This window comes from Molothrus ater, chromosome 4 (assembly GCF_012460135.2).
Source record: "Molothrus ater isolate BHLD 08-10-18 breed brown headed cowbird chromosome 4, BPBGC_Mater_1.1, whole genome shotgun sequence".
In the NCBI taxonomy this organism is placed as follows: Eukaryota; Metazoa; Chordata; class Aves; order Passeriformes; family Icteridae; genus Molothrus; species Molothrus ater.
This window is the reverse complement of record NC_050481.2, coordinates 10,423,893-10,449,195: the sequence shown is the minus strand read 5'-3', so window position 1 is coordinate 10,449,195 and position 25,303 is coordinate 10,423,893. Positions and strand designations below refer to the sequence as shown.

Below are 25,303 nucleotides of genomic sequence, written 5' to 3'. Positions count from 1 at the left end.
AAAAAGCCGTGAATTTCACTCCGGTTTCGGAGTTGCTTTGGTTTGCTCCTTCCTGGCTGCCAACAGTGCTCTGTGTGTTGCCCCTGTGCCAGGTGAGTGCCACCCAGACTGTGTGAGCTGCTCCCAGGCCTCTGATCACTGTGACTCCTGCCGGGACCCCAGGAAGCTGCTGCAGGACGGGCGCTGTGTGGAGATGTGTGGAAGAGGCTTCTACCTCCATGGGGGGGCCTGCCTGGGTGAGTTCTGCAAGGGGCTGGACCCCCCTCCTCTGCTGCATGCTGTGCTTTGGGCTGTGGGATCCCATGGGCTCATCCTGAAGAGATTGGGAAAGCATCCAGGCACGTGCTGTGCTGTAACCATGAGACTTTGGGAGGTTTCAGATGGAAGCAGAAGCAAGTTCTGGAACTCTTGAGCTAAAATGAGGCAAAATAATCTCATTTTGTCAGACGGGGGGGGGGGTCCTTCTGCATCAGGGATTTGGGATTGATTTTCCTTCTCTCTTTCCTTTCTCCTGGCAGCCTGCAATGAAACCTGCTCAGCCTGCAGCAATGGATTTGAGTGCTCCTCATGCCAGGCACCCCTGCTGCTGAAGGACGGGCAGTGTGTGCCTTCCTGTGGGGAGGGCTACGTCCAGGATCAGGTCCTCTGCACAGGTACCTCCAAGGACAAGGGGCTTCAGCCCTCTGGGATGGCAAAGCAGCAGGCAAAACTTTACCTGGGCTATGAGAACCCTCTCTCTTGAGGCATCTGCTGTTGACATAGGTGTTAATGTTCACCCTTGATTAAAGGAAGGAGTGAGTGAACAGAGAAACCAAGCCATGCAGGGTAACATTGATCACTGCTTGGGGAAATATTTGTGACAATTCCTCAGTGGATCAGTTCTGTTGTGTGATTCTTTGACTTGAGTGCAGACTGCCTGCAAGTGCTCAGGATATGGTACTTTGAGGTGTATAGAAAATTGCCTGGAGGGGTGGGGGATTGATAGAACTCAGGAAATACTTTCTGGGGAAGTTTCCTGCTTGGTTTTGCCATTCATTCAGTCCATACCATGTGCTCTTCCTAGAAGTGCACTGAGCTCGCTGCTCTCAGGAAGCATTCTTACAAAGTAAATTGGTAATTCTATAAAACACGGAGTGGTGTCTAAATCCTTTATCTTAGTAGTTGGAAAGACTGAGAGTAAGATTGGAAAGTTAGCTTTCTCTTTGATGGGACTCTGACAGTGCTTTTATGAGCTTCCCCTGCTCATCTGAAATACTTTAAACTCTTCCCAAAGTGTAAAGCAGCTGCTTTTTCATCATGGCAGTTTAATTGTTTTCTCTAAAATTAACACTTTTCTCATCTTCATGTTGGCCTTTTTAGAAGGCTTCTAATTATTTCTGCAGCTCTTATTCAGCAGAGGGGTGGAGCAAATGCTTAACTTCTGAGCCATCGCTTTAATTTCTTTGGAGCTAACCCTCTTCTCAGAGTTAAATACAGGCTGAGGGCTTCTGGCACATTTCAGGGCAAAGCACTTTAGAGGGTTAGTCCAGCTTCCTTTTCTGAAGTGGCTTCCCTTGAAGAGCTGACTACTTGTTTCAGGTTGTGAAAGTCTGAAAAACCTCTGTCCTCCAGCAGCCACTACAGCCCAGGGCATCATTGTGGATGTATAAACAGACAAGAGAGACCCAGTCCAAAAGAATTTGTAGGCTTAAGTATCAAATAATCTTCTCCTTCATTTGGTTTTATTTTATCATTTCCTTTCCACCTGCTGGTGGTGGTTTAATTGGCAGTGTCCATGCACTGCTGAAGGGGTAGGGAAAGGCTAATGTTTCATTTTATTGCTGGTTTGTAGATTACTGATTGTACACTCCATCCAAATTTGCAGTCACGCATGCTTGTGGCTGAATGTTGCTGGGAAAATTTGTTCCTCTTTCCTCAAGGGAATTGAACCAATTTGCTTTAGTTCTGCCTGGCTGCATTTTCTGCATAAAGTCCAACCAGTGGAGAAAGTCTTAAGTTTCAGATGCTGTCTGTAAAAAAATGGCCATTCAATCTTTTCCTTGTATCCTCTTTATTGCTGCAAATCTCTAATCAGATTGTCAAGATGGGCCTCAGACTGCTCCAAAAGATTTTCCTCATAATGGTTTTAACATCTACAATAAGCATGTTCCAAAAGCACAGAAAGGATGAACTAGACTGTGTTAATTGCTGTAGCTCCAGTAAACTCCCTCTTGAGGAATTTGCTCTGGACTTGAAAGAGACTTAACACCAGGTTTCTTGCTCTAGCCGCTTGTTGGAACACTGTTGTCTGCATTGTAGAAAAACACAGTGAATTAGCCTTTCCTTTTGTTCATGTTTTATAACAGCTGGTTTAATTGAGTCTCTTTTGAATTTTTGATTACAGTTGTTTGATCTCTGCCCTATTTGAATCCTGCACTGGGGTTGTTTCCTGCCCCCATCCCTCCACTTGCTTTTGTGAAGAATTAAAACCATTAAGAGAAAGTAGAATTGAGAATAAAAGGTAATAAGTTCAGTTATGTAGCAGTGGATTTAAAGTTCATGGTTGAGTTCGTGTCAGGCAGAGTGGTGGGTTCTCCCTTGGCAGAAACAGAACTCCCTCACCAAAGGCAAAGCAAAGAGAAGCAAAAATAAACTATGTTAGCATGGTAGAATGGAAGGGCTCGAAGGACTCACAGTGTTCAATGCTCTCACTGCATTTTTTTTACTTAATTATTTATGTTTTCAGGATTATTCAAAAGCCCAGGCAGAACTGGAGTGTACCTGCTTTCATCTCCCAAAATGCCAATGTTGAAGTGTGTAACTTGACACTAACAGACCCTGCTCGCTCTGGAGCAAAGCACTTGGATTCCTGCTGCCTACATGTTCCTTTTTCCTGCTGTCCCTGGGCTGTGGAGGATCCTCCAGGATCCAGCACAGCTGAGCTGAGCTTGCCCAGCTCCCAGAGAGGAGTGCAGGGCAGAGGTGGCACAGATCCATGGGACCCCAAAGCCCAGCAGTGCCTTCTGTGTTCTTACTGGAATACCACTGGCATTGCCCTGCTGCTGTGGTCAGACCTGGGAGGGTTTCAGATGTTTGCAGAAGTTGGTGAGCAACAAAAGAATCCCCTACAAATCCCAACTGGGAATAGCCAGGGGGGTGGAATTAGCTTCCTGGCTGTGCAGTCACTTCTGTTGTTTATTTTCACACGGCCACTTGGTTGCTGCAGGCAAAGATGTTTGAGCTGACAGTGGCTCATGGAATGCTTCCATTTCTCCCGTTCTTTCTGTGGAGCTGGTGCCTGGCTGCTTGGGTGAGGAGCAGCTGCTGAGCCTGGCAGGGATCCAGTGCTGAGGGAGCCAGGGATTCTGGAGTTAGGGTGTGTAATCACAGAATCAGGGAATCACAGAATGGTTTGGGTTGGAAGAGACTGTAAAGATTATTGTGTTCCAACTCCTCTGCTGTGGACACTTTTCTCTATCCCAGGTTGTTCAGAGCTCCATCCAATCTGGCCTTAAACACTTCCAGGGATGGGGCAGCCACAGCTTCTCTGGGCAACCTGTGCCACAGCCTCACCCCCTCACAGGGCTTTGCCAAGGGCCAGCAAGAGCCAACTGGTAACTGTTTAAAAACACAGCCAGGCTGCCAGCAGGGAAAAGTGTCTCCTGGAAAGGAGCAGCACCTCTAGGGAGGAATTGAGAACTTTGCAAATGACTGTGAATGTTCAGATGTGCTGACATACTGAGGCAGGTTAACAGGCAGGGGTCCCAGCTGTGCAGTGGAAGTCTGCAATTAAAGGATCCAAGTCCTGGCACCCACTCTTAAAAAAACATGTTGAAAGTTAGAGTGAGCTCAGAGAGGAGCAACACAGGTCTGGAAGGTGAAGTGAGGACATTTCACTGCTTAGAAATTTACAGCATGAACTCGTACTCTGCAGTCAACTTTGAGAAATCATCCAAGCTGGAATGAGATGCAGGTTTTGTATCAGCAAGGGAAATTATCGACTGGAGCAGGAAACTGTGCTCAAGCTCTGCCTTGGGATGGGATGGTTGGTGTTTGGTGTCTTGGGATTGTGAGGGGAGGATCCTACCCAGTACAGGATGCCCAGGGTCCTTTTGAGACACCTCTCACATTGGGGTGCTCAGGAAGGCAAGGAGCCACAGCATTCCGGAAAGATCAGGAAGGAGGTGGAGGGAAAGAAGATGCAGGAGGGTGAGAAGGAGGAGAGCAAGCAGCTAATCAGGACAAGGAAAGGGAAAATAAACCAGGGTGGAAGTGTGGAGAAGGAGCATCCAGAATGCCCACGGACCAAGGGCATGAGCTCAAATGTCCTGTGTCTTGCCCCCTGAACACTCCCTGTTCTAACCCCAAGTGTTCAGTTTCCTCTGTGTGAGATGGAGCTGATAGCTCTCCCCTGCCTAGGGCAGCAGGGAAATCCCCTGGGATGGGATGCTGTGCCCCTCTCTGCCATACGACTAGTGTATAATGCACTCTCAGTGCTGTGGATGAGCTGCTGTGCCTGCAGGTCCCTGCATTGCACTGATGCTGCTCACACATGAGTTTTTCTTGGGTGGCTGCAACACTCAGGGCAGTGTTGGCAGGGCAAACATCAAGAAGTTCCCTTTTCTCCCACCTGCCACGGACTGGGAGCACAAGCATTGGAACATAGTTGGGTGTAATTGAGGAAAAGAAAAACCAACCTTAACAGCTTCAAGAACTGTAATTTGCACCGTTCCCGTAATACTGGTAGCAGAGGATTTGATAGGAGTCTGTGTCCCATATTTTCCCCAGGAATTACTCAGGCTGAGCACGTGAGGTTTCCTCATAAGTCAGTTCCTTCTGCACCTGGAAGGACAGGAGGAGTTGTTTCTAGAAGCAGGCTGGCTTGTTTTTCTTTCTGCCAAACCTTGACTGCAGCACAATTCTGTGTTTGTGCCTGGAGCTTGGTTACTGTCAGCAGCCACCCCGAGCATCTGAGTTTTAAGGAGCCTCTGATGGGATCTCTTCCTGTTTCCCTTTGTGCTCCAGGGACTTTAGAGTGTTCCAGCACTCCTCCTGGGGTGGGAACAGCTACACCATCTTGTCTGTGCTGCTGCCACATTCCAAAACATGCAAAACGCAGCTTGGAGTTGTCCTGCTGGGATGGCTTGGATGAAAGATTCCAACCTAAGAGCAGCAGTGGGTTGTGTTGGTTATTTTTCATCTTCTGTAGCAGTGAAAGCCTGAGCACACCTGAGAAGAAGTGCAGTGGTGCAGGCCCTGGGCTGTAAGGAGCTGCTTGGAAGGAGGTTGTCGGCTAATCCTGCACTTTTCTCCCCTGCAGCCTGCCATGAGTCCTGCTCCTCGTGCTGGGGAGCTGCTGAGAGCCACTGCCTGTCCTGCAGGGACCCATCACACGTGCTCCAAGCTGGACTCTGCCTGGCCAGCTGTGCCCAGGGGTTCTTCCCAAAGGATGGTGTCTGCACTGGTAAATACCTGTGAGAGGAGTGCTCTGCACAAGCAGCAATCAATATTTCATTTTGCTGTGCAGCAGCTGGGGGTTTATTCATGTCTGACAAGCCAGCTGCACCCTGAGCATTCATAGGGGATGAGGGAAGCTGCTGTTTGTTTGTGAGATTATTAATTCATTTACACTAATCAGATGCTGAAAGGTTTGAGGGGTTTTTCCTTGCTGAACAGCTTGAAAAACTGGGCTGTTTCTGAGGGCTTGACAAATCCATTTGTCTGTGGAAAGAAAAATGGCCTTTGCTAGCAGCTTTCTGTAAATTTAATTATAATTCAGCATCACAGTAACTAATACCTGCACAGCAGATGTGCCTTGGGAAATGGGAAGGTTTGCTGGGAAAAAGGGGGAAGAGGTGGCTAGAGGGGATTAAAAGACATAAGTCAAAGAGATCCTGAAAGGGAGAAAAAAGATCTCAAATAAGGAATCTGGCATTTGCTACATGGATTCTAGTCTAATCTGGATTGCTGTTGGCAGCAACCTCCAGCTGCTGGGAGGACTGTCCATGGTCAGTCAGGGCTTGTTTGGCTTCAGGCGTGTGGCTCACACAGGTGTGTCTGGGCTACAGCTTGATAGAGAGAGCTTAAAAGCTGGAACGTGGTGGCAAAATTGTTGGTATTTGTGCTTATTCTCAAGGACCAGGTTCCCCTTCATTTTGGTCAGTGTCTGTACCAGGCAGCTTTATTCACTTATGTTTTAAGTGTGCAGGCTTGAAATCTTACAGCTGAAAATAATTTAAGCTGAAAAGGAAATTTAACTTAGGTTTGGTTCTTATTGCCAGTGGTTTCTCAAAACCTCATAGCTGTTCCTTGAAGCCTCTGGGAGTCAGATCTTTCACCAAAAACCATGCATTTTGATACCCAGCTGGAGAGCTGCTTTGTCTAGTGAAAAGAAACAGAAATTGGTTAAGTAAAATGCCTGACTCTTCTAAAACTCCAGCATCATATTGCCTTAGGAAAGCCAGAGTTCCATGGACAACAGGTCAGTTCACTTCAGAGCTGATTGCCTGGGGTAATATGGACCACAGGAATTGATAAGAAAAATTATCATGCTTGAGTTAAGCTGCATTTTCCCACTTTGAAGAGAAGGTGGAGGGGGGAAATTACCATTTTTTGAAATCACCTTTTCCCCCCGCTTCCTTTCTGAACAGTCTGGTAACTGCTGCTTGTGAAAATTTATGGGGTGCTTTCCATCCATGGGGAGAGGCTGATGGCTCTGCTGTTCTTCTTCTCGTGGCAGCTTGTGGCCAGTTCTGTGAGAGATGCTCTCCAGAGGCAGGCAGGTGTGTGAGCTGTGCTGCAGGGAAGCTGCTGCACCAGGGGAAGTGCCTCCACAGTGCCCACACGGACATTTCCTGAGCAGCACTGGAAGGTGCACAGGTAAGAGGGGTATTTTTGCCCTTTCCTAAGCTCTCAGGGCACCCCCCTTGTGTTGTCTGCTCTTCCTCAGTCGTGGGGAAGGAATTTTGAGGGCACAGAAATGGGAGTGCGGACAGGGAATTTGACTTTTTTTGTTGTTTTCTTTGGTTCACTTGTGATGGATTGTCTCAAATAACCTCTCTTCCTTGCCAAACATGCTGAGGTACACATCCAAAACATCGTGTGAGCCAGAGTAATTACTGGTAGTACTTATTAATACATGGGCACTTCTGCTCTCATTAGTTCACCTAGCTGAGTCTGGCTCCAGCTGGGAGTTTTCCACAGCTGGAGAAGGCTGTAGTCAGCAGCAGCGCCACTCTGAAGGAGTAGAAATGGGATGTTTCAGCTCTGTGTTCTCTGTTTCTCTGTCAGCTTGTCACGCTTCATGCTCCACGTGCCAGGGACCTCTGGCCACTCACTGCACCTCCTGTTCCTTCCCTCTGGCCCTGCGCCAGGGCCAGTGCCTGGAAAGCTGTGGAGAGGGCTTTTACCAGGATCACAACATCTGCAAGGGTAAGCTCTGCGCTTGGGATAAGTTCCCCAGCTGCTGTAAACCAGGTTTTGTTTTTCCTGTATCCTGTGCTGAACCAGTCAATGCTTAATTCCTGCCTTTCCTGCTGATTGTTTTCTGCTTTGAAAAAAGTGAATTTTCCCACATACTTTCTGATTTCACATCCCCAGGATTTAGTAATTTCTGGGACTTTTTTTTTTTCCCTTCTCTGTGTACATTGCTGAAATAAATGTACGTTGCTCCCAGGTTTTTCTCAACACGACTTAAGAGGTGGGTGAAATTCCACATATACCTGGTATGAAATTCCATATATACCTAGTATGAAATTCCACACACATCTGGCAGATTTGCAAAGATGGAGGTCATCTTTGCAGTAGTGGGAAAAGCAAAAATTGGAAAGGTGAATTTCTGTTTTGTGTGAATTGTGAATTTCACACAAAGGGCTTTTCTCCTGTCATTTCTTGCTGTCCCTCCTAATGAGATTGAACTCACTGTTGCAGTTCCAGAAATTAAAGGAGAATTGGCTGTCTGTGGCCCAGGGCTGCAGTTTTTTTTTGTTCACCAGCTTTACTCAGGAAAAGAGCTGCTCCTTGGGGGCGGGGGAGAACAATGTCAAAGTATTTTTCTTAAGTCCCTGTTCTGTTGTAGAGAGCAGCACCACATGCTGCTGAGACTGGTCTGTTGGGTCTCTGGGAAGCTGTCCATTGTCCTTCTCCCTGGGAAAGCTGTGGCTCTGATGGCTCTGTCCCCCTGTGCCCAGGTTGCCACCCATCCTGCCGCTCCTGCACCGGCCCGGGGACCGCGCAGTGCCTGCAGTGCCGGGAACCCCAGGATGTCCTGCAGCCTCACCTGCCTGGGGAAGGAGCTCTCCATGGCCTTTGCCTCCCCCTCTGCCCATCCCATTTCCATGTGGACAGCACAGGAGTCTGCAGAGGTGAGAAGAGCTGGTCAGAGCCCTGGGGTTTGGGTGTTATCGGGGAGCTTGTAGAGCATTTGATTTGTACAGCCCTGTGCTTGCCTCGTGCCTGCCATGAGTGTTTAAACTCTGTAACTTTCAAAATGACACATCCTAGTGCTTTTGAGGGAAAATGTAATCTACATAAGACTCCTGACTAAAAGACTCAGGTACTTTCTTTTTGAATGCCTCTGTTCAAGCCTGCACAGCTCAGCTCCTTTCCATTGAAGCTGAGTACGTGATTTTTAGCACTGACTTACTTTGAAGCAGGATCAACCCTTAAATCCTTTTGAAAAAAGACTGAGCTTTCTCCTTCTTAGCCCTTGGAGCAGGTCAAGACATCCCACAGCAGTCTTTTCTTTTGAGGAAGCTCTTCTGCTACATGCCCTGCAGGACAGCTGCCATTTCAGCCACTCTCCTGAAATACCAACTAGGAAGCTTTTCCATGAAGGCTGGAGTTTGGAAAAGGGAGTAATGGGATGTACACTGGGGATGTGTGTGGTATCCCACCAGTCAGAGAGATAGTGACTGAAGTAAAGTAGTAGTAATAACAATAGTAACAACTCTACAGGTGGCTATTTCTTCCTGTTAGGAAAAAACTATCTGTAAAAGTGGACATAATTTAAAATCCAGGGTTTTTTGTTTTATAGTGCTTTGAAAAGCAAACCCACAACATTGTGCAGAACAGAAGCATGTTCATATGTAGGCAAAATACTGGTTTTGTAGAGTCATAGAATGGCCTGGGTTGGAAGGGAACCCTAAAGATCTCCCTGGCTGCCAGCTAAGTGTAATTGTATAAATTACTTTATTTCATTTAATTTCCTCTGTCCAGCCCTGTGTAGTTGTATAAATTACTTTATTTCATTTAATTTCCTCTGTCCAGCCCTGTGTCTTGTCTCCCCAGAGTCCAGAGGTCTGCGTTCAACTCATACAGTGGAACCTGTGGCCTCCAGCCACTCTAATAAGTATAAGGTTTTTGGCTAGTGAGTTTATGTATTTATTTAATCAGATGGCTTAGCTGAAGATAGATCGGTTTAGGGCCAGTTCCAGGAAAGAAATGCAGTTTTTAACTGCACTCCTCCTTCTTGCTGGGCCATCCTTGTGGTGAGTGTTTGTTTCAGGTGGTCAGTCCACCTCTGTGGGTGTTTGCTCCAGAATGGATGATAATTGTGCAGAGATAGGAAACCCTGCCTGGAGTGGCTGCAGGGTGATAACAGAAGGTGACTTCAGCAGCCGGTGAGTTTGCAGAACCCCAGAGCTCTTCCAGGGAGGACAAGAGCATCACATGGTGTTGGGCAGCTCAGCTTTGCATTTCAGCAATGAACTGTGTGGGTGCAAAGAGATATTAAATCTGCAGCTGTCTCTGCATGCCCCTTATCTTCAGGAACTGCTCTCTACTTTGCACTCCTTCCTACCTCTCCCAAGCATATTTTGAGGCAGTAAGGAGCAAAATAAGGCAGAATTAACGTGGCTTTCTGTGTGTTCTTGTGTCTCCCTGTGCTGCAGAGTGCCACTCCTCCTGTGCAGGCTGCGTGGGGAATTCCTCCCAGGACTGCACGGCTTGCCTGGCTCCTCGCGTGCTGCTGTTGGGCAGATGCCTCCCCTCGTGTCCTGAGGGGCTCTTCAGCCACAGGAACCGCTGCTCCCGTGAGTGCACCTGCAATTACAGAGGCTGTAATTTCTCTGAGGGTGTTTAGGTATTTTCAGTCCAATTTCAGGGAATGGAATCTCCTCCTAATGGGAGAGAGATGTGTGTAGCACATGCTATTTCATAGCACATGAAATAAAACAACGTGGACACGCAGCTCTCCAAGGTTAAAAAGAGGGAAGTTTAATTTCTGACTCCAACATTTATAGATTTCTAAAAGTGACAGTGGGTTGGGGGATGACAGCGCCACCTCTCCAATGGCACTGGACAAACCCGCAGTCTATCAAATTTCTTCTCCATAAAAGAATGCAAAACAATAAGTTATTTACATAAAGTGTGTGAGAAAGTTCATTTCAAGAATGTAAACATCAGAAGGCTTAGAAAATCCAAAAAACCAGGGCAACAGACACGCACTTGGAATCATAAATTGCACTATGTTTTGCTCCTCAGGACTGTTTCCCTGAAGATATTTTGTGCTTGATTTCAGGGTGGTGTTCCTAGCTTGTGTGCTGTGGAAAAAAACTCTTTAATGGACAACACCAAAAAAATAAAATGCTTTTATTTGGCAATGTCTCAGATTTAGAGAGAAAAACCTTTCCTAAAAAGTCCATTGCTCTATTTATTCAATTTATTCAACCAAGGAACAACTCTATAAATAGATTTATTTGGCAGGCCATTGTAAAGATTCATCAGTTCTGAGGTGTGCACTGCCACCTTAGAGCTGAGGTAACTGCTGAGTGCTGCTTTACGCTGCTTCAGGTTTATAAAAATGTCTTAGAAACAAAATTTCAGTGTCAGGAAAGTGCCATCTTGCAAGCTGTGTCCTTTCATTCCTAAAGAGCTTTGAAAGTAGTTTTTAAGAATTTTTTACTGACTGGTAGCCGTAGTATTTTTATCTCCCTCAGCTCTGTAGCATGGAAATCTGACATCTGTCATTAAAGCTGGGAGGATACAAAAGCAGCCCATGAAATATTTCTGAGTGCTCTTAAGCCACTTTCTCTGCCATGTCTTTGTTGAGCTTTTGGCAGACAGAAGTGGCTAATGAGCTGGCAGGGCATTCCTGCTTCAGAGGTTTCAGTTTGGGAGGGCTTGGTGGAAAAACCATTCCCCGGTTTTCCTCTCATGCATATCAAGCTCCACAATGATGTTGACAGAGTCCCAAGAGAAGTTTAATTTATCTCCCCTGGGCATCCCACTCTGGTTTTTTATATGCACAAGCGTATGCTGGAGGGAGGAATAACAGGGCCAACCTATCTCTCTCTCTTTTATATTGTGTCTAGATCTATACCTTGATTAATGCAGGGAACAAATCACTGACAACCCATTTCCTCACCTTGTTTATTCAAAATGAGCCTTCCAAGCCACAACCCTGCAGTCCCTGGTGCCATGAGACCACTTTGTGCCCATGTTTTGTGGGCGTAAATGATGGTGGGAGCTGGTTTTTGGGAAGGGAGGGGAGAGGGTGCACCAGGAGCCTAACCAGGAGTGTTGATTCTCTCCCTCAGCCTGTCACCCATCCTGCAAGACATGCCATGGCCCCTTTGACTGGGAATGCTCAACCTGCCACCCCCATGCCACTCTGGATGGTGGCAAGTGCAGGACAGGCTGCAAGGAGGAGCAGTACCTCAACCTGGTGGGCTACTGTGTGGGTGAGTCAGGACAGCTTCTGGGGCATGAGCTGTCTGTGCCATTGAACTGCTGCTTCACACTGCCAGCAAAGCTGCTTGGGTGCTGCTCAGAGCTTCAGGAAAAGGAGCTAAGTTGGAATTTGCGATCCAAAGAAGCAGTTGATGGGGCCCTAAAGAAAAGCTGGCACAGCAAGAGTTGCTGTGTGCATTTTTGGGAGGTAATAGGATTTCTGGATGGGGATTGTGCTGTGTGGGTGCTCACTGCCTGCACTTAAGCCAATCTTCTGAAACCACTGATTGCATTTATCTGTTTAAAAAGAAATATCGCTTTTAATCCGTCCCACAGACACGTATAAACATATCCTGGGAACAGCTTCAACCATTTCTAAGCTTTATCAAGCCTTTTTTTTTTTTTTTCTTTATCAGAAAAAGCTACGGTGTGTGAGGCTTAATCCAGGCTGAACAGTTCCAAATGAGATAAGGAATCCTAAGAAAAGGGAAAAATGCATTAGGAGTAATAAATATATCCATTGAGAGGCTATTGTTCTCAGTTTAATATGATTTCCCTTCACAGAGCCTTCTCTTTGCTGAACATCTATGTCCTGTATGTTTTTTAATGAAAGACTTGTTTCTTTGCTCTCAACAGCTTAATTCTATGAACCGTCTCTTCATCTCCCTTTTAAACAACAGTGACTGTTTTGTCTGCAGGGACAAAAAGAACAGGGAAAGAAGGTGTGTGAGGAGTAGGAAAATATCCTAAAAGTACTGTACAGCTCCTTAGGAATTCAGGTTGGGGAATCAAGATAGAGCCAGATAACTGCAAACTGGAAATAATTCAGCATTTCCGTGTAAAGAGGTGTCTCTGTCCTCTACAATTTTGGGGGATACAGTGGTACTAACTAATGTCCTGGCATGTGAGAGCTCTGTGCATTTTAATTCTTCCACCTTATTTCCCCGTTAATTTGCATTATGCTTCCTATGAAAGAAGTCCTGTGGAAAAGTGGCCTTCCCCTGTGAATTGCGTTGGGAAAACCTTAGTACCATTTATCATCAGTCAGCACTCTTTCTGAGGAGGGTTTATTCTTTAATTATCCCTTTCTTTGGTGTCATGGACCAGTTCTCCTGCTCCCCAATCCCAGTGATCATCAGGGAGATGTCCCAGGAACTGAAAGCAGTGTGGAGGGCATTCCTTGTGGCATGGGACCCTCAGTGTCCAGGTGTTTCCTTGTCCCACAGAAGCTGTGAGAACCCTTGCAGAGCAACATAACTGAGGTTTTTCACCTTGACCAAAAAGCTGTGCTTTGGCCCAGGATCTGCAGTCTGAAGTGTGTTGCTCTTTGTGCTAAATTTATGTCTGGTGTTTAAGCAAAAGAGGTTTGTGGCCAGTTCTCCTGGAGGTAAAGTGCTCCACATCCACGTTGTTAAGTTTCACTCATTCTTCTCATTGAACACTGATTGAAATGCTGAATTTGCCCTTGCAAGTTATTAATTACCAGTTAAAGAGCAGCTGTCCCATAAAAGAGCACATTAAAACTCCTGACACCCTCATAAGATATGATTTGCAACGGAATCTAACAAAGCTTTTTCCTTCACCTCCCAAAGCAATATATTCTTACAATTATCTTCCCATTTATCTTTAATTCCCCACCCTGCAGGCAGAATTGTGTTATGGCTTATAGGGCCTGCTGTGCATCAGTCATCTGCCATCCTTTATGGACCTGGAGGGGGAAATCTTTCACAGAGGCTGGAGAAAAGCAACTGTCACTCCAAACGATTGCCTGGGAATTAATGGTGTTATTGTGCATGTTACCTGAATGAGGATTGGAACATTTGCCTTGTTAATAGGAACAAAAAAAAGGTCTTGTTTTCAGCAGTTAATCAAATAAGCATTTCACATTTAAGCAGAGGAAAGATAAAATGTCCTCAACTTTCAGAAAATCAATGAGTCCCTAAGCTCTGTTTTGGGCACACAGAATTTGTGCCAACTCTCCCCTGAGAGTGCTCAATTGATTAATTTCACTTTATAGCCCAAATGTACAGGAATGTGCTTGAGACTTGAGCCATTCCCCGTTGGATCTCACAGCTTCTGTGGTGTTTGTTTTCCCAGTTCCCAGATGTCCCTCTCCCTCTTGTTCAGCTTGACCTCAGCTTCAGGAAACTTTGCAATCAGCACTCTAAAAATCCCAATCACTGGTGAAAGCCTTGTCCTGCCCTTGCTTTTCTGATTTGAGGTTTCCCTGTTGATCGGGAAGCTTCCCTGACTTTTCCTGACTTTTCCTGACTGCATGGAAGGGCAGTTAGACAAATGCAGAGGGACTGGTGTGGAAGAAAACTGAGCACCCCAACTGATAGAGAATCCCTTTCAGTCTGTTTTTAACTCCAGCTGCAAGGGAGCTCCCACTCCCTGTGTTCCTCAGGCCCTTGCTTTCTTAGCCTGTGTGCAGTTGGGAAAACCTTCAAAGCTAAACCAGAACAGCTCGCTCAGGAGGAGGCCTGTAACAAGCTTTGCTGCCTTGCTCTTAAAATTCCAGAAGGGACACTCTGACAACAAGAAATATCCTCAGCTCCTTGTAAAATTAATGAGCTGTTGCTGTCCGTTTAGAGAGACACTGATATCATCACAGAGAGCTGGAGCAAGAGGGGCTCAGCTCCACTCCCTCACTGCTCTACAGCCTCCTACAGAGCCAGCAGCTGAGCTGCCAGAGGAGGGAAAACTGCTTTGGTCTGGGCTTCTTTGTGCCAGGGACCTTCCAGCTGGGTCTCCCACCTCACACTGCCTGGGGAAGCTCTCCCAAAGCAGGCAGATCCCTGCAAACCTGGTTGCACTTCATCAGGAATTCACTTGGCTTCTTTCAATGACAGATTCCCTCTCAGGTCTTGGAAAAGAGAGACAAGAAAAACATTCCAACAACCAAAGCAAGCCAAAAATCCTGGTCAGTGTTGCATATCCTTCTAAACCAAACACACTGACTTGCTTTCTGGAGTTACTGTAAGACCAGAGGCTTTTTTGCCCATTGAGGTGACTATAAAGTGTGTGGTGTTTTCAGTGCTGATTTTAAGTCATGCTCTGTTGTAAACCTCAAGTCTCATCTTAGAGCACAGCACAAAACTTGCGTCAGGAAATACTTTCCTCGAGAGCCCCTAAGAGGGGTGCTGTGTTTAAACAATATATGCTTAGCAAGTGGTGGAGCTGAGAGGCAGAAATGCCACTGGTTTCCTTTGTGAGCATTCACAAACACTTCAGAGATGGTTTTGTCTCCCCAACAGCCTCTTTTGTCTTAGAACAACCTGTAACAGATAATTTCCATATAGGAAGGGCACATTTTTCTTGCTTTATTTGCTAAGAGAAAGCTAAAGAGGTTGTGGAAGTCAAGTAACTCTGGAAATCCATGTAAGTACTTCCATTCTGCTTTGCAATGGAAGTAACTTCATAGGAAGATCAGTGATGGGGGTTATTTTTGCATAGAGGTGAGGAAGAGAGAAATCAGAGCCAGCTGGAAAGGGAGCAGGAAAACATTTTGCTTGGAGAGTGGGAGGAAAGTCAGGAGTCTCAGAAAGATGGGGAGGGAGGCATTGGGACTACCAGTAAAGGGGTGACAGAATTCCTAAGAATTCAGTTGGAAGGGGTCTAAGGAAATTAACTAACTAGTGTGGCACTGACCTGCAGCCAGCTGGGGATGTGAAGGCTCCAGAAAACCCAAATTCTGCAGGCTGTGCTCGCTGGCTGAGCTGGAGGCAGGACTGACAGGGAGAAGGCAGAAGCAGGAAACAAGTAAGGCTGGGGGATGACTGAGAAGCACAAGGAAAACATCCCCCTTCTGTTAGTCCTGGCTTCAAAGGGAGCCTGCTGTGAAAAAGTGAAATCATCTCTCCCTAAACAAAGCCCTTCAGTTCTTCCCTCGCTCTCTCACTCACTCCCCAATGTCCCTGAAATTCACCACGAGTGGCAGCCCTGGGTTTTTTGTTGGTGCTGTGTGTGCTTTGATCTCCAGGCTTGCAAAGGAACAAGAGAGTTATGGGGCTGATTCATCCTAAAACAGTAACTGAGAAAACTCTTGCCACTCACTGGAGTGAAAATAGAGTCTTGTGAAGGGAAAACTCTGCTGCAGCAGCACTGAGTTTTGTAGATACTTGGATTTTTAAGTGTTAGTTTGTGAGAAGCTAGGTTTTTGCTGCAGATACTGACTGTGTGGATACCCTGCATTTTCTCAGCCTCATTTTTATGCTCTGTGTATGAAACCTTTTGAGCAGATTTGTTACTCATTATACCCTGCCAAAGGTCTTTATTAGAGACTACTGGCTCCAGCAAGAGATTCAACTGGAGGAGTATTATTTTAGCAGTAAGGAGAGTCAACATATTACCAGGTAAATGTAGAAGTACAAAAAACTAATTGGATTTTTGGTAATTTTATTGGTTATAAGTACATAAACCTCATCACCCCACCTCCAGCCCATACAGATCACAGGTACTCAGGGCCTTTGGAATGATCTCTCAGTCCTTGCTCCCTAAGGTGGGCTGCATGTGGTCCTTTCTCCCTGGCTCCAGGGACTCCACCTCTGTACCCCAACTCTGGCTGGCCATTTCCCAGCTCCAAGGCTGAGAGCACGGGGCAGAAACTTCATGGGTTCTGCACCCTGTAAAAGCAGGACCTGAAGGAGGCAGCTCTGTAAGAAGCTTGGATCCCTGCCTGCAGTCAGGGCTGGATCAGTTTCTGAGCTGCTTCTGGGCTTTTGCAGCAGTGTGGGGTGAGAATCTCCTGTGTGTGACATGCAGGAGATGTCAGCTGGGGCCAGGCTCCTGCAGCTATGGATGCAGAATTCCTCCAGGCTCCCATGTGAGCCTGTGCTCAGCTTGTAAATCTAGATTGCCTGACAATCTGTAGTAGTGCTGTCACAGGAGACAAAAGACAGAAAGGTGAACCTGCAGCAGAAATCTGACAAGAAGCCAGGCACTCCAATCAAGCCTCATTGTTACATATCTTTCAAGACAGTCGTCATTTCCTTTACAATTTTCTCGATTACCATAATGAGGATTAATTTGGCTTCCAGGTTGCCTTACACTGCACCTTTGTGCACACAAAAGCCTTGTTGTCAAACCTTGTGAAGCACCTAAGTTCAGGCAGAGGTCAGGAAACGCTTGCGTTCTGCTGGGGAGAAATGGAAAAAGGAAAAGGTTTTGAGGCACTCTGATGCCACTCTTGGCCTGGCTTGGAGGGCTGCTGTGGCTGTTTCAGGGTGTGGGTGTCTCATTTGTGTGGGAAAATGGGAGCAGCAGGAACTACAGAAGGTCATGAAGCTGTACAGGTCCTGCTCCTCGTTTTGCCATGGTGGGAGCAGAGGGAGATGGGTGCCCGAGGCCTCCAGTGGGGCTAAAGAGGAACCTTAGGCAGAGGCACTCAGAATCAGAGAAGGGGCTTGGGAAGCAGAGGCCTTTGAGCTGGCTTTGTGCAAAACTTTCCCAAGCTCACTTAAGGATGGAAAGTGGATGCTTCAATGGGGCAGGAGGGGTGCAGAGGGAAAGTGAAAATGCTGTGGTGCTCAGGAAGAGCACAAGATGAGGATGAGGCAAGAGGAAGGGATGCGGGAGTTTTGGGTAGGGGGATTTGCTCTCCAAGTTCCATCCCTGCTGCCCTCCTGCAGTTCTCACGCATGCTCTGTGCTGTCCCTCCGTGCTCAGTGTCCCTTGTTCCCTCCAGACTGCCACCCCCTGTGCCAGCGGTGCGTGGCCGACCTGCGGGACAGCGGCAGCGTGTGCCTCAAGTGCCAGCACGGGCGGCACCTGCTGCTGGGGGATCGCTGCCTGCCCGACTGCCCCCCGGGACACTACACCGAGCATGGAGCCTGCAAACGTGAGTGCCTCCTGCAGAAACCTCGGGCAGCTGCCTGCACCCCCGGGAGGAGTCCCATCAAGTGGCTCCTGTCTAGTGGAGAGGCTTTGTCCAGCTGGCAGGACACTGCGCTGGAGCAGTTCTGGTTTTGTGCTGTAGGAGTTTTTTCAGGATGTTTTGCAGCCTAAGGTCTCTTGCTGAGGCTTGTCTTGCTGCAATAATGGCCCTGAAGGTGATGGCTTGTAGCAGCTCCCAAAACAGAAAGCCAATTCCATTCAGCTTTCTAGGCTGGTGCAATGGATGCAGCACCCAGGGCACATTTCATTTTCTGACATGTGCCTGCATCTCCTCCACTTGTTGTTGTTGATGTGGTTTCATGTTCCAGTCATTGTCTGAGCTGCTTTCTACTCCCTGGGCTCTTAGAAGGAAGCAGATTCTTTTTCTTGTTCTGAGCCTGACAAGAAGTAGTAAAGCTCCAAGCTGAGCAGAGGGTATTGCACTTCAGTTTGAGAGAAAAGAACCAAGAGCAGAAATTCAGCACAATGGAGATGCTCCTTTTGCAGGAAGTGGCATTTCCTAATCTAGTTGAGGGTGGGTAATATTTCAAAGCTTCTCTCCAGCATTCTGGGAGCTTATTTTTTTATTGTGTGTTTATTTACCTAGTTTTGACAAATGAGATCTCAGAGCTATGAAACATACTCTGTGTCACTTGATTAGAAAGGCCCCTGAGAGAGAGAGAGAGAGGTTTTGCCTTCCTGGCAGTGTAAGCCTAGGGATAACATTTCTTCCCTTTGGTTTGAAGGTTTGATTTAAAAGGAGTTGTGCATTTTTCAGACTGTGTCACAGCCTGTAGGATATTTTGTTCTGCCTTTTAAGATCCCCAGCACAGCTTCTGATCCCTTTGTCCCACTCTTTCTCATGATTAATTTTACACCTATCATGATAAGTGTAATGATGGTATCAATCTTTAAATAAAGGCCTGTCAAGAAGCAAAACAGATTATTCATTTTGTATGTAACCTCTCTGGAGAAAGTAATAGGGTACATTGGCCTCAGCCCCTGTGATATTTTAAATCCCTTTGGTCAGACTAAGAAATGAGCCTGAAAAGTCATGAGGGAAATGTGGAGAGGGTGCATGGAGGTAGTCTGGTCTTCATCAGTGTAATTCCTGCTGAAGGGATGGATGTGAATCTTCAGGGAAGTATGGAGCTGTCAGAAAAGCACTAGATGGTTCCTGCACAGACAAAGAGGATCTAACCTGAAGCTAGCTGGGAGAAAGCATGAGAGGGAGGTATGCGCTAGCCCTTTTTTCACTCTTCTCTGTTAGACAGGTCCTGGACACATCCTGCAAGGGTTTTTCTTAAGAAGGGAAGGCTGAAGAGAAGAGGGTAAAAAGAAGGAAAGGAAAGGATCCTTTCTTGGGTGGGGGGCACTGTGCACCACTGAGGGCTTAGACTTGGCAGGAACTTCTGGTGCTCACCACCCCTGCTGCCAGTCTCAGAGTGTTTCTGCTGAAGCCTGTGACACTTGCCCTGAGACCTGTTTTTCCTTGACCAGAGCCTTGTTTTTGCTGTCCCTGCAGGGTGCCATCCTTCCTGTAAGAGCTGCACTGGCGAGGGTCCCTTGTCCTGCTCGTCCTGCAGTGCCGGCCTGGTGCTGTCCCACATGGGCGCGTGTGCTCCACTCTGCTCCCTGGGCTACTACAGGGATGACAGCAACACCTGCAGACGTGAGTGCCTCTCCCACAGCCCCCTCTCCTTCCCACAGTGCATTTTCCAACCTGGCTTTTCTTGCTTCTTTGCTCACCATGGCTGTGGCCTGGAAAAAAAAGGGTTCAGGTGCCTAAAAACGTGATGTGAGTTGACAGAGGTGATGAGCTGCCTCAGGAGCAGAGCCTAGAGCAGGGTTGAAATTTCAAAACAGTTGCAGTTTTGTTATTGATCTCAAAAGACAAGAGGCTTTGTGTCCTGCTGTAAAAATCTTCAGGAGCATTTGTGTAGGTTTCCCTGTGATGGATTCTGGCTTGATGAAAACTTGGCAAGTTGAGACCAGTTTTAATGAGTCCTTACTAAGGCAAACCCCCTCCCCACTGCACTGCCTGCCAGTACATGCCATGGAAGCTGCACTGGAGCTTTTATGTCCATTTCTTCTCATGGGAAACCCCAGGAGAATCAAGACATAGTTTGGCAGACACAGACCTGAGCTGATCCTAATGATCTGGTGGAATTGATCTGGTGTTAGGCTATGTTTTATCCCACTATTGCTATCCTTTGTCCCTCTCTCAGGGCCTCTCTTTTCCTGTATTATTTTGTGTTCACTCCGACCCTGGGTTATTCCTCTCAAAAATTATTTGGCTTGATGTTCTAAAATTCAAAATTATATGGCCTAAAGATACAAAAACTGGAAAAAGCCCTGCTTGAATTGTCCCACTATAATACACATACCTAAAAGTGAGTGACTGCTGATGTGGTTTGGTCACTGTGAACCTGAACACTCAGGTTCAGATTAGTGAAGTCCTGCATTACTCTGATTTAAATTCTCCCAGTTTATGATAAAATAACTCTGTTGCACTGAGTCCAGGTATCAGTGTCATCCTACCTAGACCCAATTTTGTCGCTGATGAGGTCCTGTAGGAGGAAACTGAAGTGGTTGTCAGCTTTACCTGCCTGTTGTTGAAATAGATGGTTCTCCTGAAACTATTATTTCCATCTGATCAGCAGAAATGGAGACACCTTACGTAAGTTCAAGGAAATAGCTGGAAGGACTTGTACCATTCTTCTGTTGTGGAAAAAAAAATGAAAAAGGGCATTCAATAATAATAACAAAAAAAGGGGGAAGTAATAAAAAATAGGAATTAAAAAAATGTTCTGGCTGGTTTCTTACAAGCTCAATAAAATACTCAGTTTACTCCAGCAGTAGGGATTCTCTTCTTGCTTGCTGCACCAAAATATCTCCCTTCCTAATTAACATGTCCCTTTCTAATGAAAGCTTTCCTGTTGATAGCTTCTGCCTCAGGATATCAACCTAGACTGGGAATGTTCATGAGGCCTGCACCCTTCCTGAATTTGGTTCAGGGGCTCAAATAGATTTTTTTTTTGCAAGCCAATTTAGCTACTCTAATCTCCTTATTGCAAATGGCTTTTTAAGAAGTGTTTGTAATCCTTGGAGCAGGGGGTTCAAGGCCAAGTGTGTTGGATTTTTGTCATTCCAAGTGTCACTTGTGCCTTTTCAAGTGCTGCTGATAAGCCAGGGAGATACAAATTGTCCCAGGCTGCTGGGAAACTGCCACTTGGAGGGAATGAAGATTGTTTAATCGGAGGTTGGCTGCCAGGCTGAGAAAATCTGGTCCCTTTTCAACGTTTATTTTAGTCTCTTTGCACTTTTGAGGAACTCAGGGTTGGAATGAGGTTCAGAGAGATGCTGAGTGCACGTATGGGCCCTGGGAGATATTTTTAAACTCAATGACATCCTGGCCCAGGAACAGTGAGAAGCTTAACAGGCTTAAAAATGCAGATAGGGAGTCGTGCTGATAAAACAAGCAGACAGGTTTGCTTCCAGATACAGTTTTTGCTTACTCTTCTGGCATGCCTCCATGGGTAGCCAGATTCCCGTGGATTTAGACCCCATGTAGAATGTTTTACTGTATTTTTAATAGTTGGTTCTTTGGAGCACTTGAAAAAAATATTTTTTTCATGTAGTGTTCTTAAGTGAAGAAAAATCAGAGTGGCACCAGAGCACCTAAAAGCAGCTACTTGATTCTTTAGGTAAACATTTTGCTAGAAATCATTTGTACATCAATAAAATGCAGACGTTCTGTGACATTTTTTAGAGAACTGTTTTGAAAAACACTGTGTTCCTGCTTCAGGGAGAGCAACATGGGTAAATTTTCACATTTACTTTGGAGGTTTTTTGGTTATAAAACTGTGCTTTGAATGAACATGTCAGTATTTATCACCCAAACTGTTAGTACAGCCTCCTGCAAAGTTTAGTTCCTGGACATCAAAGAGGTGAGTTGAAATATTCTGAACCTCTGGACTTTGATCCTAGATTCAGTAAATCCCTGAATTAATTTTTTTTCCTGGCATCTTTTTTGCTCCCTGCAGCTCCAGAATTTCACACTGTGCGCAGATAAAAAGGTACAAACGTTAAGTGAAATTAAATGGGCCTTTGGTCCCACCAAGGATCACAGCAGTCTACTCTGCTCTCCAAATTTGTGTTTCAGTTGTATGAAAAAGGAAATTAAAAAAAAAAAAAACAGAGGCAGGGAAAGCTCTTATTTGGGGATTTGGATTCAGAGTCCATGTTTTACCCTGACCTGTCCAGAGGAAAGTAAGAAGCAGCGTGAGGGAACATTCCAGCCTACTCCAAATGGAACGAGGCTCTTTACACTTTGGAGGTTGTGAAAAGGAGCAAAACAAGCAAAAACCCTGGAGTGTCCACAGAGGACAAGAGGGGTAGAAGGCTGCAGGGTAACCAGCATGAGGAATGAGCCTGTTTTATCTTGTGTTCCCACAGCTTGCAGCAGCCAGTGCCGGAGCTGCGACTCGGCCACCGGCTGCACGTCATGCAGAGATGCAGCCAAGGTCCTGCTCTTTGGGGAGTGCCAGTACAACAGCTGTGCTCAGCAGTATTACCTGGACTTTTCCACCAACACTTGCAGAGGTGAAAAATGCCTTGCTGGTTTCAAGGGAAAAAAAAAAGGAAAGAGAAAAAGGAATAAATGCAAGTGGCCTTGGCTAAGAATCCATTAGATGGCAGCGAGAGCTGTGCAGGTGGCCTGCTTTAAAAAGGGCGCAGGAAGGGGAAAATTGTTCAGTGACAGGTTGTTTGCGAGGTTTCTGCAGGTTTTTTTTTGCTTTTTCGGGCAGCCTGCTGTCACATACTTGAGCCTTTCAGTGGAACAAGATGATTGCAAATCGCTCTCTTGTAAATGATTTTGTAACTGAGCCAGCAAAGTTTTCAGGGGTCAGGTCCAGCAATTCATTTAGTCACGGGTCAGCTGATAAGGAGTGAGCTTGCCAGGCTAAGTCTCTTTCCAGGGACTTATCTGGCCTCCTGTACTTACCTGTCTCTCTCTCTGTCTTACTAAATCCTGCATCACTGGATGGCTGCAGAAACAGCAGTTTGGAGGGATTTAAAAGACACATGACTTGAAAGATTTCCAGAACTCCCCAGCAGAGTGTTCCATGATGGAAATAAGTCCACAGCTTGTAGACCCCAAGTGCTAAGCCCTTGTGCAGGGTGAGCCCCCCAGAAAGGACTGCCCTGAACTGATTTCTGTTTTCTTCCAGAGTGTGACTGGAGCTGTAACGCCTGCAAAGGTCCCCAGAGGACTGACTGCCTGCAGTGCATGGAAGGCCATGTTCTCCACGAAGGAGCTTGTGTGGAACAGTGCCCTCCAGCTTTCTACCAGGAATCAGACACGTGCCAGAGTGAGTTTTCATGGAGCATTCCCTCCAACATGTTCCCCTGCTTGTCTTCCAAGAGCTGCCAGGCTGAGCTCTTTGCCTGTGTCTCTTCAGGGTGTGACCAGCCCTGCCTTCGGTGCCACCAAGCAGATGAGTGCAGCCTCTGCCCAGCCCCGTTCTTCCTCCTGGGCAGTGCCTGTGTTCCCAAATGTGGGCAGGGATACCACGCAGACGAGGCACAGCGCCAGTGCACAGGTGAGCACCATGAGCTTGGTGCAGGCACAGTGGGCAAATGAGGAAGGAACTGCTTGCCAACTTTTATCATAGCTCTTTGCCCGCTATCTTGACTCTTTTTGTCAGGTAGGTAAGACACACATAGTTGTGTTTCTGCTCTGAGCCTGGGGACAGCTCTGTGTGCCAGTGGATGTGCTGGTTTTGAGACTGAGACTGGTTTTGTCTCAGTGGGGTTGTGCTTTCCATCCCATGCAGCTTGTCCTCCTGGATGCCTGGAGTGTGACAGTGGCAGCCTGTGCCACCTCTGTGACCGCAGCACGTTTCTGAAGAATAAGATCTGTGTTTCTGCCTGTGGCCAGGGTTTCTATGGCAATCTACAGACCAGAGAGTGTGAAGAAGGTGAGTGCCTCTCAAGAGACAGTGCCATTTATCATCAGTGTAAAGCCAGTGTCAAAATGTCTTGGGGGAAATCCCTTTCTGAATCAAGTTGAGTGGTTACTTATCCATTCTTTATTCTTAATGAAGATTTACTAGTCTGTCTGCAGCTGGCTTTCAGTTCTGTGATGGGGAAATCAAGGTGGGAAGTGATTTGCCCAAGTCGTGGTGGAGATTGGGATGGATTGCAGTTCACCTGAGTCAGGAATGAACAGGCCACCCAAAAACCAGTGCTGACAGGCATGATGTCAGCACAGCCCGTGGTGGTCCCTGCAGTAACACCTCTCCCTCCTTTCCCTTCAGGCAGCAGGCATCCCCGGGGCTCCCGTGTGAGCAGCACCCTGACGGTGGGCATTGACGGGGTGCAGCCCCTAGACCCGGCCCTGCTGGGCTGTGATCCGGCCGGTTCCTGGGGCCAGGCGCAGTTCCAGGTGGACAGCATTCCCTCCACCGGCCGGCTGGTGATGCTGCAGGCCGGGCGGGAGGTGCCGCTGAGCCCCGGCCGGCGCTTCAGCTGCGCGGACGTGCGGGACAGGAGGGTCCGCTTCGTGCACGGCACACAGGAGCCCAGGTGACTCGGGGGAGGCTTCTTTACTGAGCTCTTGCCTCACAAAAAAATTGCTGTATCTTGAGAACGGGTATTTCCTTTTCCCTTGGAAGCATTCCTACGGGGAGGCACACTTCCCACTGCTGCTAAATCGACTTGCAGCTTCTTACACTGTACCGTAGTGTAACTGGTGCTGCAAAACTTCTCAGTTCGTGGTGGAAGAGCTCACTGTGACCCAATCCCAAACCTTCTGTGCTTTTGGGGTGCAGGAATATGTCCCATCTTCAGGGCACTCAGCTGAGAGCTAAAACTGGCATATTAATCTGATTGTTACCACAGTTTGTTGACATTGTTAGGAAGATGCTCAAGTGATGTCATTGCTGTGCTCCCTGGCATAGTTTGCCTTCAGCCATTCCTTGTTTGCCTCCAGTGAGAGCTCTGTTAGTACCCTGGAATAATTAGTGGTGATTAGTAGCTGGCAAAGCTTGCACTGTGAGGGTGTTGCAGGGAAGCAGATTTTTTCTGCAGCCAGGCAATAAGCTAGCCACCCTGCCAAATCTCACACTTGATTTGCATCACCATAAAGCCTTGGCTCCAGAGTGACATGGGTGGAACTGTTCTAAATTTCTGGCTGTATAAATCAGGGGTGTCTTCCATCTAAATCAGATCTGAAGAAGACTTTCAGGGTGTCCTGATGCCAAGGGTTAGCTGGTGTTCACCAGACTTCAGGCATACGTTCCTGTATTTCCTGTATCCTGCTTTTTTTTTTTTTTAGTGTACCTGGTAGTCACCATGAAATGTCAGCATCTTGTCTTGAGAAACAAAGCTGCTTTATTACCATATATTACTCTATTTATTATTTATACTGTTACTTTAAACTTCAAGGTGTTTGGGGTGGCATCATTGAAAAGTCAATGGGAAGGAAAATTCCTGGCAAGTCCTGAAGCCAGAGAAGTGAGGTTTTTCTTTAGCAGCATTTAGAATTGGCACTTTATCTTGGGGATGCCATCTGATGTTACTCAAAGGAAGATGAGGGTATATTATCACAATGCTAAAGGTGCTTTATTGTCTGTTGTGACTGTTGTGAATCTTCAGGAAAAAATACTATAAAAATGTAATTGAAGGAAACTTGAGCTAAAGCTTCTGTCACTGAGCCAGTCACTTTTGCTGAATATGTAATGTGCTTATCATTGCTGAGTCCTGGAAGAGTACT

At 46.7% G+C, this 25,303-nt stretch overlaps 1 protein-coding gene across 1 annotated transcript in view; it reads left to right on the top strand.

The window, feature by feature from the left end:
- Positions 1–25,303, top strand: part of FRAS1 (Fraser extracellular matrix complex subunit 1) — a 105,150-nt gene that overhangs the window by 45,225 nt on the left and 34,622 nt on the right. Inside the window, 16 exon segments of the mRNA XM_036382715.2 lie at positions 93–236; positions 519–653; positions 5,300–5,443; positions 6,719–6,805; positions 6,808–6,858; positions 7,270–7,410; positions 8,169–8,342; positions 9,870–10,010; positions 11,517–11,660; positions 17,336–17,488; positions 19,049–19,195; positions 21,982–22,128; positions 22,758–22,898; positions 22,989–23,129; positions 23,364–23,507; positions 23,847–24,114. Coding sequence (XP_036238608.2) covers positions 93–236; positions 519–653; positions 5,300–5,443; positions 6,719–6,805; positions 6,808–6,858; positions 7,270–7,410; positions 8,169–8,342; positions 9,870–10,010; positions 11,517–11,660; positions 17,336–17,488; positions 19,049–19,195; positions 21,982–22,128; positions 22,758–22,898; positions 22,989–23,129; positions 23,364–23,507; positions 23,847–24,114 — 2,302 coding nt within the window.